This window comes from Aplidium turbinatum, chromosome 7, assembly GCF_918807975.1.
Source record: "Aplidium turbinatum chromosome 7, kaAplTurb1.1, whole genome shotgun sequence".
NCBI lineage: Eukaryota > Metazoa > Chordata > Ascidiacea > Aplousobranchia > Polyclinidae > Aplidium > Aplidium turbinatum.
Window position 1 is genome coordinate 23914900 of NC_137478.1, and position 19238 is coordinate 23934137.

The following is a 19238-nucleotide window of genomic DNA, read 5'->3' on the forward strand; positions in this document are numbered from 1 at the left end:
GTCTGATTCTAATAATTTTTTTATTCACGTTTTTGGAGATACAGTATAATCTGATAAAATGAATTTAAGAATTCCTGTATAGAGAACAAGATTACAAATAAATACATTTTAGAAGACCAATTATTGACACACAAAATGCAAAAAAATATTTAACAAAACTTTCTTTTTCTAGGCTCCAAAGGCGAGTGTGAAACCTTTTATTGTCTGCTCCCTTTTTCCTATTTATGTAGGGAGCAGACTGCATGGGAAGTTACAGAATCTTTTAAGAAATGACATATAGGTTAAGCTGGTTCACTAGTTAAAGAAAGGGAAACTTATTTGATGTAATAATAGATTGCTACAGTTTTATGTGTAGCTGGTACTAACAATGCTTCAATCAACTATTTTTAAATAATTTCTAGAAGTAAATCTCACGCAGACTAGGCAAAAATCATAGAGGCCCGAACATCAAACACAATAATGCACCTTCAAATCGACAACTATTTTCTTGTGGTTCAACTTTCTTTTGTGCATTTTCAAATCATTTGCTTCATGTGCTAGTAGGCTATCTTACACCTCATGTAATCTGGTTTTTGCAATGTTGTATACTTGTTAGCCTACTAAGCTACTATTCTTGTGTCAGTTATTGAGTTTCTACTGTTTGGTTCAAAACTATCGTTTGTGTTTTGTGATTGGTGCTGTCTAATTGAACTTATTTTGTTACTTTTTTATTATGCAGCTGACTTGATAACTTTATGTCCCTTCGCTGCTTCCTGTTGTTTACTGTATTGCATCTGTAAGCACAAAGTATGTACTAGTTTGTTTGAATGGTTACAAAATAAAACAAGACTGTTAACATTTTTGTGCAAAAGTTGTTTCAAGCTATACATAATATTTTACAATAAACTGCATGTTGCATCCATTTTGATTAAAGGTGCCAGTACATTTTCATTTATTTTTATGTGTTTGGTACATGACTTACGTAATACGTAAACAGTGCCACACAATGCTGGTAACTTCGATGGTCGCACATGTCGGTAGCTTAAAGTTTCAAAGCTCGAAAACACCTGATAACACACAATTAGTGAGAATATGGCTGATAAAGAGTCGGCTGATAATACGTACGTATTACGTAAGCCATGGTTTGGTACCATGCATTACTCTGAGATTTTTGGAAAAGTGTCGTTAGTGTAATGACTGATTAATTAAATTTTGGCTTGACATATAATATGATATATATAAGTTATTATTTGACAAGACAAATTTCTCAGAACAACATTTTCACTTATGAAAATAACAGCATTTGTTCCAAGTCTTTACCTGCTGACTGCTGAGGTTATAGAATGCTCACAATTAAAATTTTAAGTAATTCATGTTTATAGCATAACCTTGTTCTGAGGTGTAATTGTGGCCTTTAAGAATTTTTGATTTTTGCATTCACATCATCACTTGCCAAGAAGCTATACTGTCATATATTTTGTGTTGAAGTTACATCTGAGGTAGGTGATGTCACAGAATTTACGTTCATACATGAACCTTAAGTACATCACATATGTGTGATTGTTTTATTATTTATTGGCATCAAATAAGGTAGTTTGCATTGAAGCTGAAATACTTAAAGCAGACTTATATGAACTGATTAAGCATAGACTGGATTAAGTGACTGACATGGAACTGGAGTTTACAATTTTTTATGCATTGTATCATATATTGTTAATTTGATGTAATTTACTCTGCTTAGCTTTTTTGCTGTGATTAAATTTCAGTATATATTATATAGCCTATTGTGAAATCTGAGGCGCAAAACTTTTTTCTTTTTCTACTATCATTTGGCAAAAGTGTATGACTTTTTTATAACCAAGCATTTGCAACTACACCCCAATAAAAACCATGAGAAATTATGTTACCTTCATTTTTTGAAGTAGACAATCAATGATAGACAGAGATTTCCCATGATTGGATGATAGTTATACTTCTAGAAAATTGGTTTCCAGGTGGTCACAGCGGTAAACCATAATCTCTTCGTGGGAAAATTGTAACGTAAGATTCCCAAATCCGTTCGTCTGCATGCAATGACCCAAAAATAAACACACTTTCGAAACGTCTATTCAAACAGTGTATTCCAGTAAAATTAGCCCGAGGCTATCGAAAATAGGTGTAACGCCTACACCTCTAAAAAACTGTCACTACAATACAGATTAATTGGATAAAAGACGGAACTTTTGTCCAGCTAGCAAGCACTAAGCCAACAGTTAAATGTGCGGCCAACTTTCAAACAATCATTTTACGAATGACCAGAATAGATATCAATATCTCAAATTCACGTAGAAAGTAACTGTGACGCAATAAATGAAAGACAATTATGAAGTCATTCCAACAGGTGTTTAAGCTGATGTAATATTTCCTGTTTAAACAGGCCCAAACAGGTCTTATGAACGATGGTGCAATTTTGGCACATGCTTTAGGAATTTCCATGACGTAATATTCAGTAGACTTGAACGGTTTTATATGACGTTTGATTTGTACAGAGATTGGCCGTAACATAGCGGCCCCTAGTTATGACAGTCTAACATGGCATAACTAAAAAAGAATTGAAGGACAATCGTGAGCCAATGAATAAAACACACGATACACAAATTGTTTGAAACACTCTCGTTTAAGTTAATACGTAACTACAAAGGGCATGCAAAGAATGAACAGCAATAAGAATAAACACGGCGATACATGAAATTGGTACCATAGGTATTAGGTACACGCAAAAAATGACGCTATATACAATGGTTGCGATAATAACCGACTGTTCTGGGCTCAGACAAGTATCGGCCACCGCAGACAAAACCAGGCTCAAACCCTAACACTTAGGTGTTCTTTACGGGGGCGAGGCACGAAATATCCCTCAACACGTAGTCTACTTTCACTTTCCCCGTACTCTCATCATAGTTGCAGACGGCAACTTTGGCTCCACGAACCACAGGCTTCCCTTTCCTAATTTGTGGAACTACCTCATGCACCCTCCCAAGTTGATACTTCCCACGTTTACCAATGTCTTGGAGAGAACCTACCACTACAAGTTGACCAGGCTCCAAATTCTCGGCCATTTTTAGCCATTTTTTCCGGCCCTGAAGACCTGGCAAGTAAAAATCGATCCATTTATTCCAAAACTGCTGAGAAAGTGACAAATTGAACCGATAATCCCTTCTTAATTGGTCACGATCATGTGGTTGCCCAACAGCACAGTATGGGTCTAAGTATGGGGTCAAAAGTGAGGCAGGGGTGATGACAGTAAAATCCCTAGGGTCGTCACTCAAAGGTACCAAAGGGCGTTCGTTCACGATCCGAACGGCACTGCCTGTGTACGTAAGCAGTTCAATAAAATTGGGCTTACGAATTGAAGAGTCCAAAATGTGAAAAAAGTATTTGGTCACATCAGCCATGAAACCAAATCTTTCAAGCCGAAATCTAGCCAAGACATCTGCCAGAGGGTTTAACAAGTCAGACAATTCAGGACAAGAAGACATTACATCATTTACACAAGTTCCTCGGAATTCAGATTGTTTTAAAGCCTTCTTCTTTAAATCAGCAGCTTTATCTGACGCCAACACCAAATTGTTAGGTAAATCAATAACTTCCTTCAACGGAACAGGTATCTCAAATCGACCATCTTTCAACTCAATATTCGGTTCGACAAGTTCTCTAGCCAAAATATCATTGCGAGACAATTCACAGGTTTCATTTTGCAAAGTCAAATCCTGAATGACTTTATTCAGGTCTGCTATTTCCATATCGCGAGACTCAATTTTACGCTGAAAGCCAGAGATGACATCCGACTCTGAAGACGTCTGCACTCTGCACACTTTAGCAACGCTTTCAACTAAGGGTGACTTACCACCACAAGCCAACCAACCGAGAGGAGTGAGTAAAGCATGTGGTTCACTGCGATTTTCACCAACACGTTCTTCTTTTGCCCACATCAAATAAGCGTTGTCATTGCCAATCAGTACATCTACAGTACTACAATCATTCAAATGAAACATATTCACGTCATGAAAATGACGGAAACCACTTAAATCTTGTTTATGAGGTAAAGTTTTAACATCGTCAGCCCAAGCTGGGTTAACCACCGAGGTTATATCACAAAACAGTTCATCAGTCTCTAACGACTGGATGTTGAGTTTAACAAGGTCAGCACAAGTAGGTTTCTGACCAGCCAGAGTATCTATTTTAAACGACGCTTTATCATACGGTTTAAGACCAAGTTCGCACACCAAGTCACTCGAAACAAAGGTCAACTGCGAACCAGGATCATGCTGACAATACACCAACTTCGATTTGCCAGTCATTGGAGTCAAAACACGAGCAGCAGTAACGCGGTTAAAGGCTGCTTTAACATTTCCAATCTTAACATTACGCACAGGAACTCTGGCACCAGCATCATCTTTACCGACCGAATCCAGAGAATCACGTGACGTCACATAAAAATCATGCAGAAGAAAATAGTGTTTCCTATCGTTGGTAGGTCCACACTTACGACAGTTATTTGCATGATTACAGTCTCTAACCATATGCTGGCGCAAACAATTCAAGCATTTGCCAGCTTTCACAATGACATCTCTCCGATCTTTAGGTGTCAAGCGCAAAAATTCTTTACAATTAGACAAAAAATGATATTCAACTTGACCACGTGACGAACAACAAAAACACGCCGGTATGTCACTATGTTTGGCCACACCGCCGCGCGGTGCGCCAACAGCAGTCGAGTACTGCGAACTCCCTGAAATCACATTATCATGGGGCTTTACCGACGTCTGCCTAACCGGACATGAAGGCAATTTTCCTTTGCCAAACTTTTTAAAATGCTGCGACTCACCAGAATCGCCCATTAGCATAATGCTAAAATCAGTCGACTTGCGCGTTTCCTCCCGTACTACAAAATCAAACAAACTCTGAAAGGTAGGTTCCTCAGTGCTACCATACTGATCACCTAAAAAGTCAAGATAACGCTGCTTAGCGTCAAACGGGAGTCGCTTAGCCAAATCCAAAACAAAACGTCCTTCTAATTTATCACGCTGACCATAAGCTTTCGCATAAAGCAAACACTGCGACAATTCATCTTTAAACTCTTTCAAATCACTGGAAGAGATAGAAGTCAATTTGCTACCATAGCGATACTTTCTAATTTCTGGTTCTGCGAAAAGACCTCCACGAACTCCAAAACGTTGGGACAAGCGAGATAACGACATTTCTATCCTGTCTTCCTCTGACAAGCCAGGAGTGTCGGAAACCAAATTAGCAATCGTTTGTGCAGCTGTTCTAACACAAGCTGCTTGCAACAAAGTCAAACGAGTTCCCTTAAAAGGCGAAGCTGCCATCAAGGCCATAACACGATTTTTAAAGAAGACAAATGGCATATTATTACCATCGTAACCAATCAAGGCCGCCTTATCGAAGAACGTCCTACTATTTTGGTATTCAAAAAAGCAATCCTGCTGTTGAGAACTCGATTTAGCGGGAGAAGACAAGCTATATCCCTTAAGGGGCTGAGTGGGCTCAGTCACATGCACAGCCTGATCACGATCCTCAAACACGTTAAAATCAGGAGACACGATACGCCTCTCACAACCACCTAAATTACGTGTAGCTGGGCGATCAAAAACTAGCGGCGCAGAAAACTTTGAAGGGGGCAAAGCATTACTGCTAATGGCGGCCCCGTGACCTGTACGCTCTGGGGGAGGAGTTCGGTTGTAATTTGCAGACCTTGGCTCTACAGCCTTCGGAAGACCCTTAGCCGCGGCCCCGAGACCTCCTGAAACAGCTGGAAAACATGTGGATTGTACAGGTCCACTTACAGATTGAACAGGCGTCTGGAAAAGGTTAGGTAAATTAAACTGTGATTGATGTTCACTTCTGGAATGCCTAGAAGATCCCTTCTTAGAGCTACGCCGGGAGCCCACCTCTGATCGATATTCAGCTAATGCCGCTTCCTTACGTTGTTCAGCCCTCAACTGAGCGTCTTTGAGTGCGAACTCAGCAGCTCTCGCTTCGGCTTTAGCGGCAGCCTCAGTTCGTACGGCCTCAGCTCTCGCGGCGGCCTCAGCAGCTCTCGCTTCGGCCTCAGCTCTCGCGGCAGCCTCAGCTCGTATGGCCTCAGCTCTCGCGGCAGCTTCAGTTCGTATGGCCTCAGCTCTCATGGCAGCCTCAGCAGCTCTCGCTTCGGCTTGTATCTGGAGCTCCTCTCGTCTTAGCTGTAAGTTAATTTGTGCCACTATCCGTGACGAGCTCTCAGACATCCTAGTGCTTACATTTGAGGCGCTATCTTCAGGATGTATGTCAGCATCCAACCTATCTGAGAACTCACTTTCGTTTTGTTGGAAGTTATTTTTTAACGAGTTAAATTCGGGATCTACCCTATCACGAAGTTCTGCTAAGATTGCAGAGTTAAAAATTTTACTCAAGAAAGCATGGAAATGCCGTAATTCCTCTTCTAAAGTAGATAAGTTAGATCGAAAAATTAACAGTTCCTGCTTATCACTCAAAGAACCTAGGGCCACAGAAAGTTTCCCAATTTGAGTCAAAATATCCCGTCTAAGATGCCGGGCCTCTCGAACTGACTTAGCCTCATCGTTATTGGGTCCCTCCCCAGAATGGCCTGCCCGACCGCAAAGAACATCATCAGGCTTAAACTCAGTCGAGTCTACGGCGGTCGAGTCCTTGTCGCCACCGAGTGTAGACATATTAAATGTTGGGGCTAAATTAACAATTAAAAAAATTAAGTTACACAAACACACAAAATTATTAGGCTACAGTAGTTATAAAAAACTTAACTGCCAAGACCGTAAAAAATACAAAAAAGAATTTAAATGCACGATACCGTAGCTGTACGAGTATGTGAAGTCCAAACGTCCACAAAACTTGCTTGGATTCTTCCACTTGAATCTTCAAGCACAGATGGATTGCCTTTAATCTTCTTTCTTGCCAATAAATGTCAAAGTTATTTTTCTTCTGTACCAAACTGAGAAGAAATGTCTTTACTTTTCTTTACTTCTTTAGACTACCAACCAATAAGATCTTCTTTTATTATTTCTTTGCTTCTAAGTGCTTCTTGGCCTACCAACTAACTAACTTCGTCTTTTATTTTTTTGCTTCTAAGTGCTTCTGTGCCAAACACTAGACAGAGAATCGTCTTTTATTTTTTATGCTTTTAGTGCTTCTTGGCCTACCAGCTAACAAGAACTCGTCTTTTATTTTTTATGGTCACAGCGGTAAACCATAATCTCTTCGTGGGAAAATTGTAACGTAAGATTCCCAAATCCGTTCGTCTGCATGCAATGACCCAAAAATAAACACACTTTCGAAACGTCTATTCAAACAGTGTATTCCAGTAAAATTAGCCCGAGGCTATCGAAAATAGGTGTAACGCCTACACCTCTAAAAAACTGTCACTACAATACAGATTAATTGGATAAAAGACGGAACTTTTGTCCAGCTAGCAAGCACTAAGCCAACAGTTAAATGTGCGGCCAACTTTCAAACAATTATTTTACGAATGACCAGAATAGATATCAATATCTCAAATTCACGTAGAAAGTAACTGTGACGCAATAAATGAAAGACAATTATGAAGTCATTCCAACAGGTGTTTAAGCTGATGTAATATTTCCTGTTTAAACAGGCCCAAACAGGTCTTATGAACGATGGTGCAATTTTGGCACATGCTTTAGGAATTTCCATGACGTAATATTCAGTAGACTTGAACGGTTTTATATGACGTTTGATTTGTACAGAGATTGGCCGTAACACCAGGCGTCGATAAACTGAGAACCTTGGGGAGTGCATGGAAAGTTTCAAGGGGTTGATAAATGCATTGATATTAGAAAAAATGTAAGCACTAAAGATTGCTCTTGGAGACTTTTGAATCTGCAGACATGATAAATTTTTGAAAAGGTCCATAACATTTTGACAACCAGGTTGAGATCCACTGGTCCAGTTTTGCTCAAAAAATTTGATGTTATTTTTTCTGGTATATACGTTAGGCAATGAACAAGTGTAAGAATGATTGTATTTTATAATGACAAAACAAAATTTGAAAAAACTCTTTGTGGATACAAGCATTTGCAAGTGAAAATTAAAACAGTGCTTGTGCAATTGTGGTTTATCTAGTGAAAACAGCAGTAAAGAATAACTATATCTAATATGTTTTATTGTTGTAGACAAATACTAGAAAAATGGGATTCAAAGTTTTTCAAAGTGATCACATGAAAGATATCATGTCCAAGCTGAACACGTAAATATATGATTGCATTTTGCATCAATTGTAGTTATTACTTTCTAAAACCTCTACAGCTTGTTTCACCCTAAAATAGGGATCATGAGAAGGTCCTTATTCAAATAGATAGGATATATATATTCAAATAGATATTTGAATAAGGACCTTCTGATGAACCCCTATTAGGGTAAGACAGGCTGTAGATGTTTTAGAAAGTAATAACTATATTTGATGTAATTTGCTCTGCTTGGCTTTTTTACTTGGCATTGAGCACTTTTTGTAGTATTAATAGTAATTATTGTTTGATTGTATTTTGCTGTTATTTTACCTCATACATAACAAATAAAATTGTCAAATTATTTTTGAATTTATTATAAATGTTAGTAGGCTATTGTTTCATCATCATTTGTATGTATGTATTTTTAAATAAACTCTAGGAAAATTCAAGTATTTATGAAGTAACTTCCCCAGCATTCTGTGCTTCATATTAACACAGTTTGTGCTTTGAGCCAATATATTTTAAAATACCAACCTTGGATCTGTTCACATCACACATTTTTTTATCCTCAGATATTTTTTTATTTAATACTTTTTTTCATGCTGATACTGCAGAAAGTTGATTTTTCCAAAAAATCAGTTATTTCCATTTACCATGATGCTTTACATCTTGGGTTTTACTCTTAAGCTTTTGTCTTTTTTGACATTTGAAACAAATTTTGTTTTGGGCCAAAAATTTTTTTATTTAAGTTAAACTACTACTAAGATAGGACTGTGTTAGCTATTTAAATTATGCTAACAATATTTGTTTAAATCGATGGCTATGTCAAATGACGTATCCACAGTTTCTAAAAATCAATTTGATGAATATTCCAATTTTTTTTTATTAGAGAAAGGAAGTCTACAAATGGTTGTTGTGACATTACTTTGACAGCTGGAGATGGTGAATTTGCTGGCCACAAATGCATTCTCAGTGCATTTTCGACCTTTTATCAAAAAATGTTTTTCTTAGAGGTGAATTTTATGTTATTTGTACTTTTTAATGCCGAGGTGGCAAAGTGTTTTACATCGAGTGCTAAATGCAAACATCTGGTGTTCGATGCCATGCTTATGTGCACACAAACTTCTCTATGTGAGAGGGAAGAAATTCTTTATGTGGTTTGTAGTAGTCATATATACCACAAAGCATTACTTCATTACCAGCTTTAAGCAAGCTAAATAATACCAAATAACAATGTAAACAATGATGGTTCGTTTGAGGGTAATTCATGATTGTTTAATCACATGTAAACTTATAAATACATTTTACAATGTTAATGAGCTTAGATTTCACGAAACAAACTCTACATTTCCTTTGACTGGATTTTTATCTCTTTTCAACCAAAGCTATTGAATGGTGTAAAAAATATAACATTTGTATAGGAGGGTTTATACCAGACATCGGCAAACTATGGCCCGCTGGCCAAATCCAGCCTGTTGGGTTATTTAATCTGGCCCACCTGATATTGACGGAAACGAATGCTTTAACCTAATTCATCAACTGATTTTCTAATGCACACACAATCATTTTATCTTATTGAAATTTTGTTAAGTAGTGTCTATACTATAGTTCATTGTTATGTCACAACTAAACATTATTAATTTGGTTTATTGTTCCGTCATCGTCAAACAATTGTTGAAACTTTGTTTAATCACATGTTTGATATGTGGTAGTGTCGTAGCTGGCAGCAGGGCTAGCCTAGCAAGGTTGTTATCTCACAAAAACTTAACCTTCAGGTTTATAGAAAAGCTCGTTTAGTAAAGTTTTCAAAGCTTTGTAAGTGTCAAACTTAATCAAGTTATGCTTACATGTAGTAACAGTCTCAACAATAAATACTATTAATACTACAAAAAGTGCTCAATGCCAAGCAAATTTAAGCCAAGCAGAGCGAATTACCTCAAATATAGTATACTCTCTAAAAAATACAGCCTGTTTCACCCTAAAAGGGAGATCATCAACAGTTTTAATGTGGAAGCTAAATAAGGTTAGTTGTTGCTAACTATACTCACATGGCTGGCCCTCTTGTCAAAGATTAAAAAGTTTTGGCTCGTGGTCCAAAAAGCTTACCCACCTCTGGTTTATACTCTAGATTTGACATATTAAGAATAATAGCTGGATATTCTTCTATAAAATGTATAATTTGTTTTCTACACAATGTGCATTGCTATAGAAGTAATAAGAACGTTGCTGAAAGTTTGTAATGTCAACTGCTCAGCCTAATGGTGAGATCATCTTACCTGCGTTCGAAGGTTGTCGGTTCGACACTCACTAGGGGCATAACGCTGTGTCTTTACAAAACAATGGCATGCTTAAGAAACGAAGGTTAGCTTCATAGTTCATATCTTTCTGTGAACACACAATTTAGATATTTACATAGATATCACAAAATATAAACAAATCAGCTGTGACAATGCAAAGTGAATTTAATTTATTTTTGCAAAATAAAATTGTTTTGATTTGAAACATAACAGAGTAACTACATCAAAATTATTTACTAGTTTATTAAAACTAGTAAATAATTTTTAATTTTAGTGAACTAGTAACTAATTTTGATGTAATTCGCTCTGCTTGGCTTTTTCCTTGGCATTAAATACTATTTGTAGTATTAATAGCATTTATTGCTTGACAGAGAAACCACATTTTTTCAAGTGGACTGTTTTTTGTGTCTGTTTAAATTGTTTGTTTTTGCAAACGTGTTCATTGCTTGCAATTGATAGGCTAACTAAAACTGTGTATCGCAATGAACGAAAAGTTATCTTAGGAAATGAGAATTGCTGTAATCAAGCCTGGTTTGTTTTGTGAATTGTTAGATGAGGGATAAGTATGAAAACAAGGCGGATATACAAGGCATTGATGAGGAAACAATGGAGCTGATACTCACTTTCATTTACACTTGCGAGGTGAAAGTGACAGATGAAAATGTCTATAATTTGCTTGAAGCATCAAATTATATGCAAATTCCAAGTAAGTGTCAACGATCGTTTGGGAGCAAACCAACTTTTACAAATGTACGAAAATCTTTTTGCAAGTCTGCTTCGTTCGTATGAGGAATTGTTTCTTACTGTTGACAGCGTTTCATCAAGTTAAATGTCCGGGCATTCGTTGAGCAGCCCTTGATAGCAGTGTCATCCAGGATTGGCAGACCAGCTGTTCCTGATAAAGTAAAAGTTGGACAGCTGTACGTACACTCTGTGGTGTTTAGATTGTTTTTCTGCACCCACAATTGCATGTCGCGCATGCTGATGGGCCCCATTTGTGCATAGAATTGAAGAGCCTAATTCCTGTGCGGAGGCTATTTAGCCGCACCCAGGCATGTTAACTGAGCTCCTTTTCGGTCACAGTCGGCTAGGTTAACTCGAAACATTAACAAACAATCATTGTTTTGAGTTTTCAAATTTCATAGCAAAGATACCATGGCAGGAGTTGGCAGTTTTATTTATTCATAATTTTTTTTAACAGGTTTCATTGCACAATAAAGTTTTTCATTGATGTTGGTTGTTGTTTAGATCTCAAGCAATATTGCATCGAATTTCTTCTTGATGAAATTGATGTGACGAATTGCTTAACAATTCAAGCATATTCGAAAATGTATGATCTGGACCAAGTTGTGGCAAAAGCAAATATCGTCATTGCTGAAAACTTTGAATCAGTCATCGATGGAAAAGAGTTCAAAGAGCTAACACCGGACGTGATGTTTGAAGTGATGCAAGTGGAAGAGAAAAAGGTTTGTAGGCTTATTTCAAATTAAGACTCCAAATAGAATTCGACAATCACAAATTCCACAAACAAAATTGTACCAGACTGTTCTCCAGTTATGTAATTTGTGAGCATTCTCCATGTTCTTTAACAAGTCACATAATCAAGGCTGGTGCTACGTGTGGGTGCGAAGAAATTTAGACGGCAAGTCATATACCAGTAATCATTGCCCGTTCATTATGCAAACCATCCCTGTATATCAAATACCTATTCTCCATGGTAAACATACAATAAGCAATAACTAATCAGGGACTGCATAAATAGTTATTACGCGACAAAATATCAATGTCTACATGATTTATAAAAGCTCCAATAAATGAATTCTACTTCAATGTTAGTCGATTTAAACCAGTGCAGAAGAACAACTTTTTAGACTAGTAATGCTGACGCTCACAGTAAAGTTTAAATTTGTGGCTGCCGTTCATATTCAAAAGTGTAAAAAATATTAGCAAGTACTGGACTTAACATTTTGGTAAATTGTTTGCTTGGCCATTATCTGCTTTTCCATCCATGAACTGAGTTGAAGAATTGGAGTCGACATTTTATATCTTGTTGTTCTGTGACGTTATTTCTCATTTGTGATAAAGCGCAGCAATAATTTATGTCGTCATTCAGGTATCCTCTGAAGAAAATGTTTTTAATGCGCTCATAAATTGGGTCAAACATGACGTCACCACACGTAAGAAGCACATGGTTAAACTTTTCGGTTTTGTTAAACTTGGAAAACTATCCTGGAACTTCTTGCAAAATGTTGCATTGAAAGAGGTAAATCTGACAAATATTACAATTAGTAATCACTAACTGACAAGCACCTTCACGTGGTCCCCCCCGTCAGTAACATACGAAATTATACAAAATACGTATGCGAAACGAAGCTTGTCAAACAAGAGCTAATGAGACTGTTCAGCGCAGGGTGGGTAGGAAAATGCCCTTTTCAGGGCACGGCAGTGCTCGCACTGTCGAAAAGTACCGACGACCCACCGTACTGCAGCTGAACACCGAGGGCATCACGGCCAGCAAGCTCAACATCATCGAGCACCTGGCCACCAAGCATCAAGCCCTCATCATCCTCCTCCAGGAGACTCACTGTACATCTGTGGATAAGTTGGTAATAACCAACTTCACACTCGCAGGCGCAACCTGCAGCAGGAAACACGGCCTCGCCACGTTTGTCCATGACCGGCTGAGCTGGTCCTTGGTTGACCAATCCCAAGCTCAATCGGAGATCGAGTGGCTCTGTGTAGATGTAGCAGGCTACAACATCGTCAATGTCTACAAGCCCCCACCTTCGCGGATAACATCAACAGCCATCCCAGTGTTCCCCCACCCCAGCCTCTATGCTGGCGATTTTAACTGCCACCACACTGACTGGGGATACAACTCCATCAACAACGACGGAGATAGTCTGGCCGCTTGGGCAACCAACAACAACCTCGCCCTCTTACACGATCCTAAGGGCGCACCGAGCTTCCACTCCGGTCGTTGGAACACTGGCACGAACCCAGACCTGGCTTTCGCAAGTGATGACCCCGATGATCGCCAGCCGGACAGACGTGTGTTAGAGAAGTTCCCAAGGTCTCAACACCGACCCTCGCTAATCACGGCCCCCTTGCTTGCCACACCTATTCCGAGCAAGCCTGTCAAGCGATGGAACTTCAGAAAGGCCGACTGGGAATACTACAGCTTCCTCACAAACGAAGCTACGCAGTACCTCCCATCCCCACACACCATCAAAGTGGATGAAGCCTACCAGGACTTCTGTGATGCAATCATATCTGCGGCAAAAGACTCCATCCCGCGAGGTCGACGGAAAAACTACATACCTTGCTGGGATGTGGAGTGCGACAGGCTTTACCGCGACTTCCTCCGTTCCCCCCAGGGTACCGCCACCACCAACTCAGCAACAGCCCTGCTGGCAAGATTGGATTCAAAGAGGAAGAAGCGCTGGACAGAAGCCATAGACTCAATCGACTTCACGCACTCCAGCCGCACAGCTTGGAGTACACTCAACAACCTCACTGGCAGATCACGTGCCTCTCGTCGCCAATGCCCCATTTCAGCAAATGCCATCGCCTCACAACTTGTGAAAAATGGAGTGCACAGAACGAGAGACCGTGAATCAGACAAGTCCGTCCTCAAGGAAATGACGGACCTCTGGAAGGTCCCAACACCTGTCGAGGGCAACATCTCTGGTGAGTTTACCCCAGAAGAATTTGCCTCCGCCCTCCAGCACCTAAAGCCAGGCAAATCCCCGGGCCTTGACCACCTATGCCCGGAACTAATACTCCAAGCTGCCCCCTCTATGAGGTCCTGGTTAAAAGAATTCCTTTCCTGCTGCTTGCGTCACCTGCGCATCCCAAGAATCTGGAGAAGAGCCCTAGTGGTTGCAGTCCCAAAGCCGAAGAAGCCCCCAGGGGATCCGAAGAGCTACCGCCCCATCTCTCTGCTCTGTATCCCCTTCAAGATACTCGAAAGACTTATCTACGCCCGTGTCGAACCGATAATAGACCCTCAGCTCCCTCGGGAACAAGCCGGCTTTCGCCACGGAAGATCAACTGTAGACCAGGTCACCCTGATGACCCAAGACATCGAGGACAGCTTCTCGGCAAAAAAGAAGGCTGGCGCCGTGTTTGTCGATCTCACGGCTGCCTACGACACTGTATGGCACAGCGGCCTTACCTGCAAACTACTTCGTCTCCTTCCTGACAGGCACATGGTCCATATGATTATGGAACTTGTGCAAAACCGCAGCTTTACCCTTTCCACCGGTAGCGGCCGACGAAGTAGACTACGTCGACTCAGGAACGGCGTCCCACAGGGCTCTGTCCTGGCTCCCCTCCTCTTTAACACTTACATCTATGACCTGCCTGACACCATCTCCAGGAAGTATGCTTATGCAGACGATCTGGCTCTCCTGCATCCAGCCGGAGATTGGCAGTCAATGGAGAGGAACCTAAGCCAGGACATGTCAACTATATCAACATATCTCCAGAAATGGAAGCTACAGCTCAGCAAGGCAAAGACAGTGTCGGCGGCCTTCCACCTAAACAACAAGGAAGCAAAACGTGAGATCAACATTACCACCGATGACGAACACCTCCCCTACTGCGCCGAACCCACCTACCTCGGCGTAACCCTGGACAGGTCACTCACGTACCGACGACACCTGGAGTCACTGCGCAAAAAACTATCTGCGCGCGTTGCACTTTTGAGGCGGCTGGCGGGTTCCGGCTGGGGAGCTGATGCGAAAACCCTTCGCACAGCTACCTTGGCCCTTGTCCATTCTACCGCTGAGTACTGCGCACCAGTGTGGTGCCGCAGCTCTCACACCCGCCACATTGACACCGCCATCAATGACGCACTACGCACTGTGACTGGATGCCTGCGTCCCACTCCAACGGACTGCCTTCCCATCCTTGCAGGCATCCAACCTGCTGAGCTTCGCCGTAAAGGAGCCATGATTTCCCTTGCTCGTCGCGCACTGGACCCCGACCACCTCCTCCACAGTACATTCCAGCGCCTACCTGGAGGACAGCAGCGACTGAAATCAAGACGCCCATTTGTGCCCGCCGCACGACAGCTTCTGAACAACGTTGAAGATCTTGGAATAAGTGCGGCACACTGGACGAACTACACATGGAACATGGAGTGGCAAAACAACACCTCCCGACTCCGTGATTTCCTACCCGACGTCGATCCCCACCCTCCGGGAATGTCCCTCGCAAGACTTGCGTGGGTCCGGCTTAACCGCCTACGAACCGGCGTCGGTCGCTTTCGTTCAGACATGTGCAAATGGGGCCTGGCTCCCTCACCGGGATGCGAGTGTGGCGCCACAGACCAGACAGTAGATCATGTCGTCCATGACTGCCCAATCCATCAACCACCACATGGAGCGCTTGGACTGAAGGCCCTGGATGACGAAACTGTCGAGTGGCTGATGACATCATGCCCAAACATATAGTCCAGAAGAACAGCTCATACGACGACGACGACGACGACTAACTGACATGTAGCAACAGTGAGCATATGTTGTTGATGATTCTTCTTATATGTTTGTAACTGGCATGGTTGTGCTAGGAAAAACGATGAAGTGGAATATAAGTGAATATCATCAAAACAGTGCTGCCAAATGCCCATTTAATATTGTCACTATTGTGATCACTTTAAAAGTTTGTAAGAGATAGCATAGTGTATTATATACTTGGACAGTGTACAACCATTAGTCTAAACAAGATTCTTCAACAATAAGTAAGATGAATTACGAGAAGTATTACATTCAGCTCACCATAACGATGGGAAACATAACACGAGTTATTACAATAACAAGAAGTTTGAATACAACGTTACAAAACAATAAACTAACGTACTGATGTAATCAATATAAACTAAGCAAAAGTGGTTCCACTCCAGCATATGGCTTCTGTTGTGGAGAAGGACTTGGGTATTTTTATCTGCAATCATTCGTAAAATTTGGTGCCGAAATCTAATTCACAAATGGTTTATGTGAATTTGTGATACCGATGTTGCAACAAACAACAACTACCTCATAAATAATGAAATAATGACACTAAACTTGCGTGTAAATTTGCTAAAGTTCCTTTCAATTCATCAGGAATTGATTATGACTTCAGTGGAATGTACAAATATTTTACTTCTATCTGCAATTCCACGTGCTGCTGCAACTGAAGTTCTTCCCGCTCCTTCAGCAAAGGAAGGTTTGGACAACCTTTTTAGTTTAAAATATTTGTACTGCATGTAAGAGTTGTTCATTGAGTCACAATATCCCACAGCTTTTATGACCCACAAAGTTTGTGTGGCATTATTGATGAAAGTTATTCAAAGCAGAGTCAAATGTTTCAGATCGTTTCTTTATTGACGTCACTAATCAAAGGTTTTGTTAGGAAAATATACGAGGAGTAATTTTTTCTACTTTTTATTAACAACTTCAAACATTGATCCAACGCAAATTGAGGGAAGCTGCTGAATAATAACAAATTTCCAGAAATGCAAACGTGTGCCAAGAGAACCATGCTTGTTCACCAATAGTCTTAAACCGAATTTGATCTGGGTTTTGAAATCAAGACGTCAGTTTCGTCTTTCATATTAACATCGCTGTGTTTTACAAAAATTCTGGACATTTCAATCGTGGACGTCGCTATGCTATTGTAGCGACGTCCACGTTTCAATTTATAATGGAAAAGCAGATAACTGACATTCTAACTCATCACATCCGGTGATATGTAACTTTTATAAAATACTTAAGCCTGCAACCTGCAATCCTGCATATTGCTTTTTTGTATGAAAATGACACATCACGTGACACAATGTTACTATGCTATTATCAGAATGACTAATCAAGTTGTCTCAGCAGCATTTCTAAGGCGCAGTGATAAACCAGAATTGTGCAGCGATAAACTGCAAAATGCGCAGTGATAAAATAAGTGTGTTTTGGACGAATAATAAGCAACGCATACACACCACAAAGCAGGTTTTTATTATGTTGGCAGTTTCATTTTTTTTTCAAAAAAAACAATCAGTATAAAATAAAGTTCGTTTGAAGTTGTCTGATCTATGACGTAATAATGTCAGTCTGGGCGTTTATCAGGTCATTTAAGCAGTGAACAGTGGCGTACGCAGGATTTTCTGAAAGTGGGGGGCCATTCAAAATATTTTTCGAATGAAAACGAATTAAAAAACGTCCATTTGCTAATAACAGCCACTAAGTCATATTGTGTAAGATTTGAGGTGGTAGGTGATCAATCAACATTTTTGAAAAAAGGTGGTACTGCCCCCCAGCTAACACAAGTATACAGGCCCTGTACAGGTAGAGTGTGGGCTGCATTGCAGGCCCTTAGCGGGCGGCCCTTATAGTACCTGTACGGTTTTGGCCGCCGGGGAAACAGTGGTCCCGAGCGGGCTAAACGCAGTTTGAACGCGAGATACCTGCGGTTTGTGCACGGGCTGAGCGAGGGGGAAGCAGTGGTCCCGAGCGGGCTAAACGCAGTTTGAACGCGAGATACCTGCGGTTTGTGCACGGGCTAAACGCAGTTTGAACGCGAGATACCTGCGGTTTGTGCACGGGCTAAACGCAGTTTGAACGCGAGATACCTGCGGTTTGTGCACGGGCTGAGCGAGGGGGAAGCAGTGGTCTCGAGCGGGCTAAATGCAATATTTGTGCAGGCTAAATGCGGTTTATGAAATGCTAACCACTGCGGGTTGGACGTGGTTACGAAAGGGCATGCCACTGTTGACTATAGTATCTGAAGTACAAACTGCTGATCAACTGTACACTGTAACAGCACACCAAGTCAACAAAAATTAGTGAATTTTTTTAATTTCACAAATACACATTACACAAGACCAAAAAACAAAACACATACAGGGTGATCAGTATTTATCGTTACAACTTTGAAAGGTTATAGTAAGGAAATGAAGCAAATTTTTTGAGTGAAAAAAGTGTAATATTTAAGGAAAAAACATTAAAAAAACTAATGTCAAAATTATCATTCAATATGTCCGCCCTTGGCGTCGATCACCAACTGAAGACGTTTAGAAAACGCCTTACACGAGTCACGAATTACGTTCTCTGGAATTTTGGTCCATTCCTTTCGAAGCTTCATCTTCAGAGCCTTCAAACTTCGTTGACATGTCGACGAGACCGTGCTCTCAAGGTAAGACCAGATCCTGAAGTGAAGAGGATTCAGATCGGGGGGGGGGGGGGGTGGCCACTCCTCCTTGGAAATGAAGTGTGGCACATTGGCTGAAAGCCACCCCTGCGTATCTTTAGCTCCATGAGACGGAGCTGAGTCCTGCTGTAAAGACTAAGCACGCTTCTTGAAATGCTTTTTAGCCCAGAGCAACAATGAACCATCGAGAATATCCTTGCGTAGTTTTCCTGGTTCAGTTTCACTTCCTGATCCACGTAAAACAAACTACCCGAGTCCGTCACGGCAGCACTTTGGGTCCGAGACGCGACACGAGGTGTTTCATCCCCCTGACGTGACCAAACACAATCGTTTTGAGGGTTAAAATGATGTTGAACATCGAATTTATTTTCGTCGCTGAAAACAATATTCGGTCACGTGCCTCCTTGGATGCGAGATTGATCGACGCCAAGGGCGGACATATTGAATGATAATTTTGACATTAGTTTTTTAATGGTTTTCCTTAAATATTACACTTTTTTTACTCAAAAATTTTGCT

General features: G+C 40.6%; 1 protein-coding gene across 1 annotated transcript; it reads left to right on the forward strand.

Moving 5' to 3' along the window:
• Positions 1–1362: 1362 nt before the first annotated feature.
• Positions 1363–19064, forward strand: LOC145773870 (kelch-like protein 12). Its single transcript, XM_082584991.1, has 9 exons — positions 1363–1478; positions 8187–8260; positions 9130–9253; positions 11090–11243; positions 11786–12003; positions 12651–12800; positions 16648–16750; positions 18650–18706; positions 18886–19064. The coding sequence occupies exons 2-9, from the start codon at positions 8202–8204 to the stop codon at positions 19062–19064; spliced, it is 1044 nt and encodes a 347-aa protein (XP_082441117.1). The 5' UTR covers positions 1363–1478; positions 8187–8201.
• Positions 19065–19238: the final 174 nt, after the last annotated feature.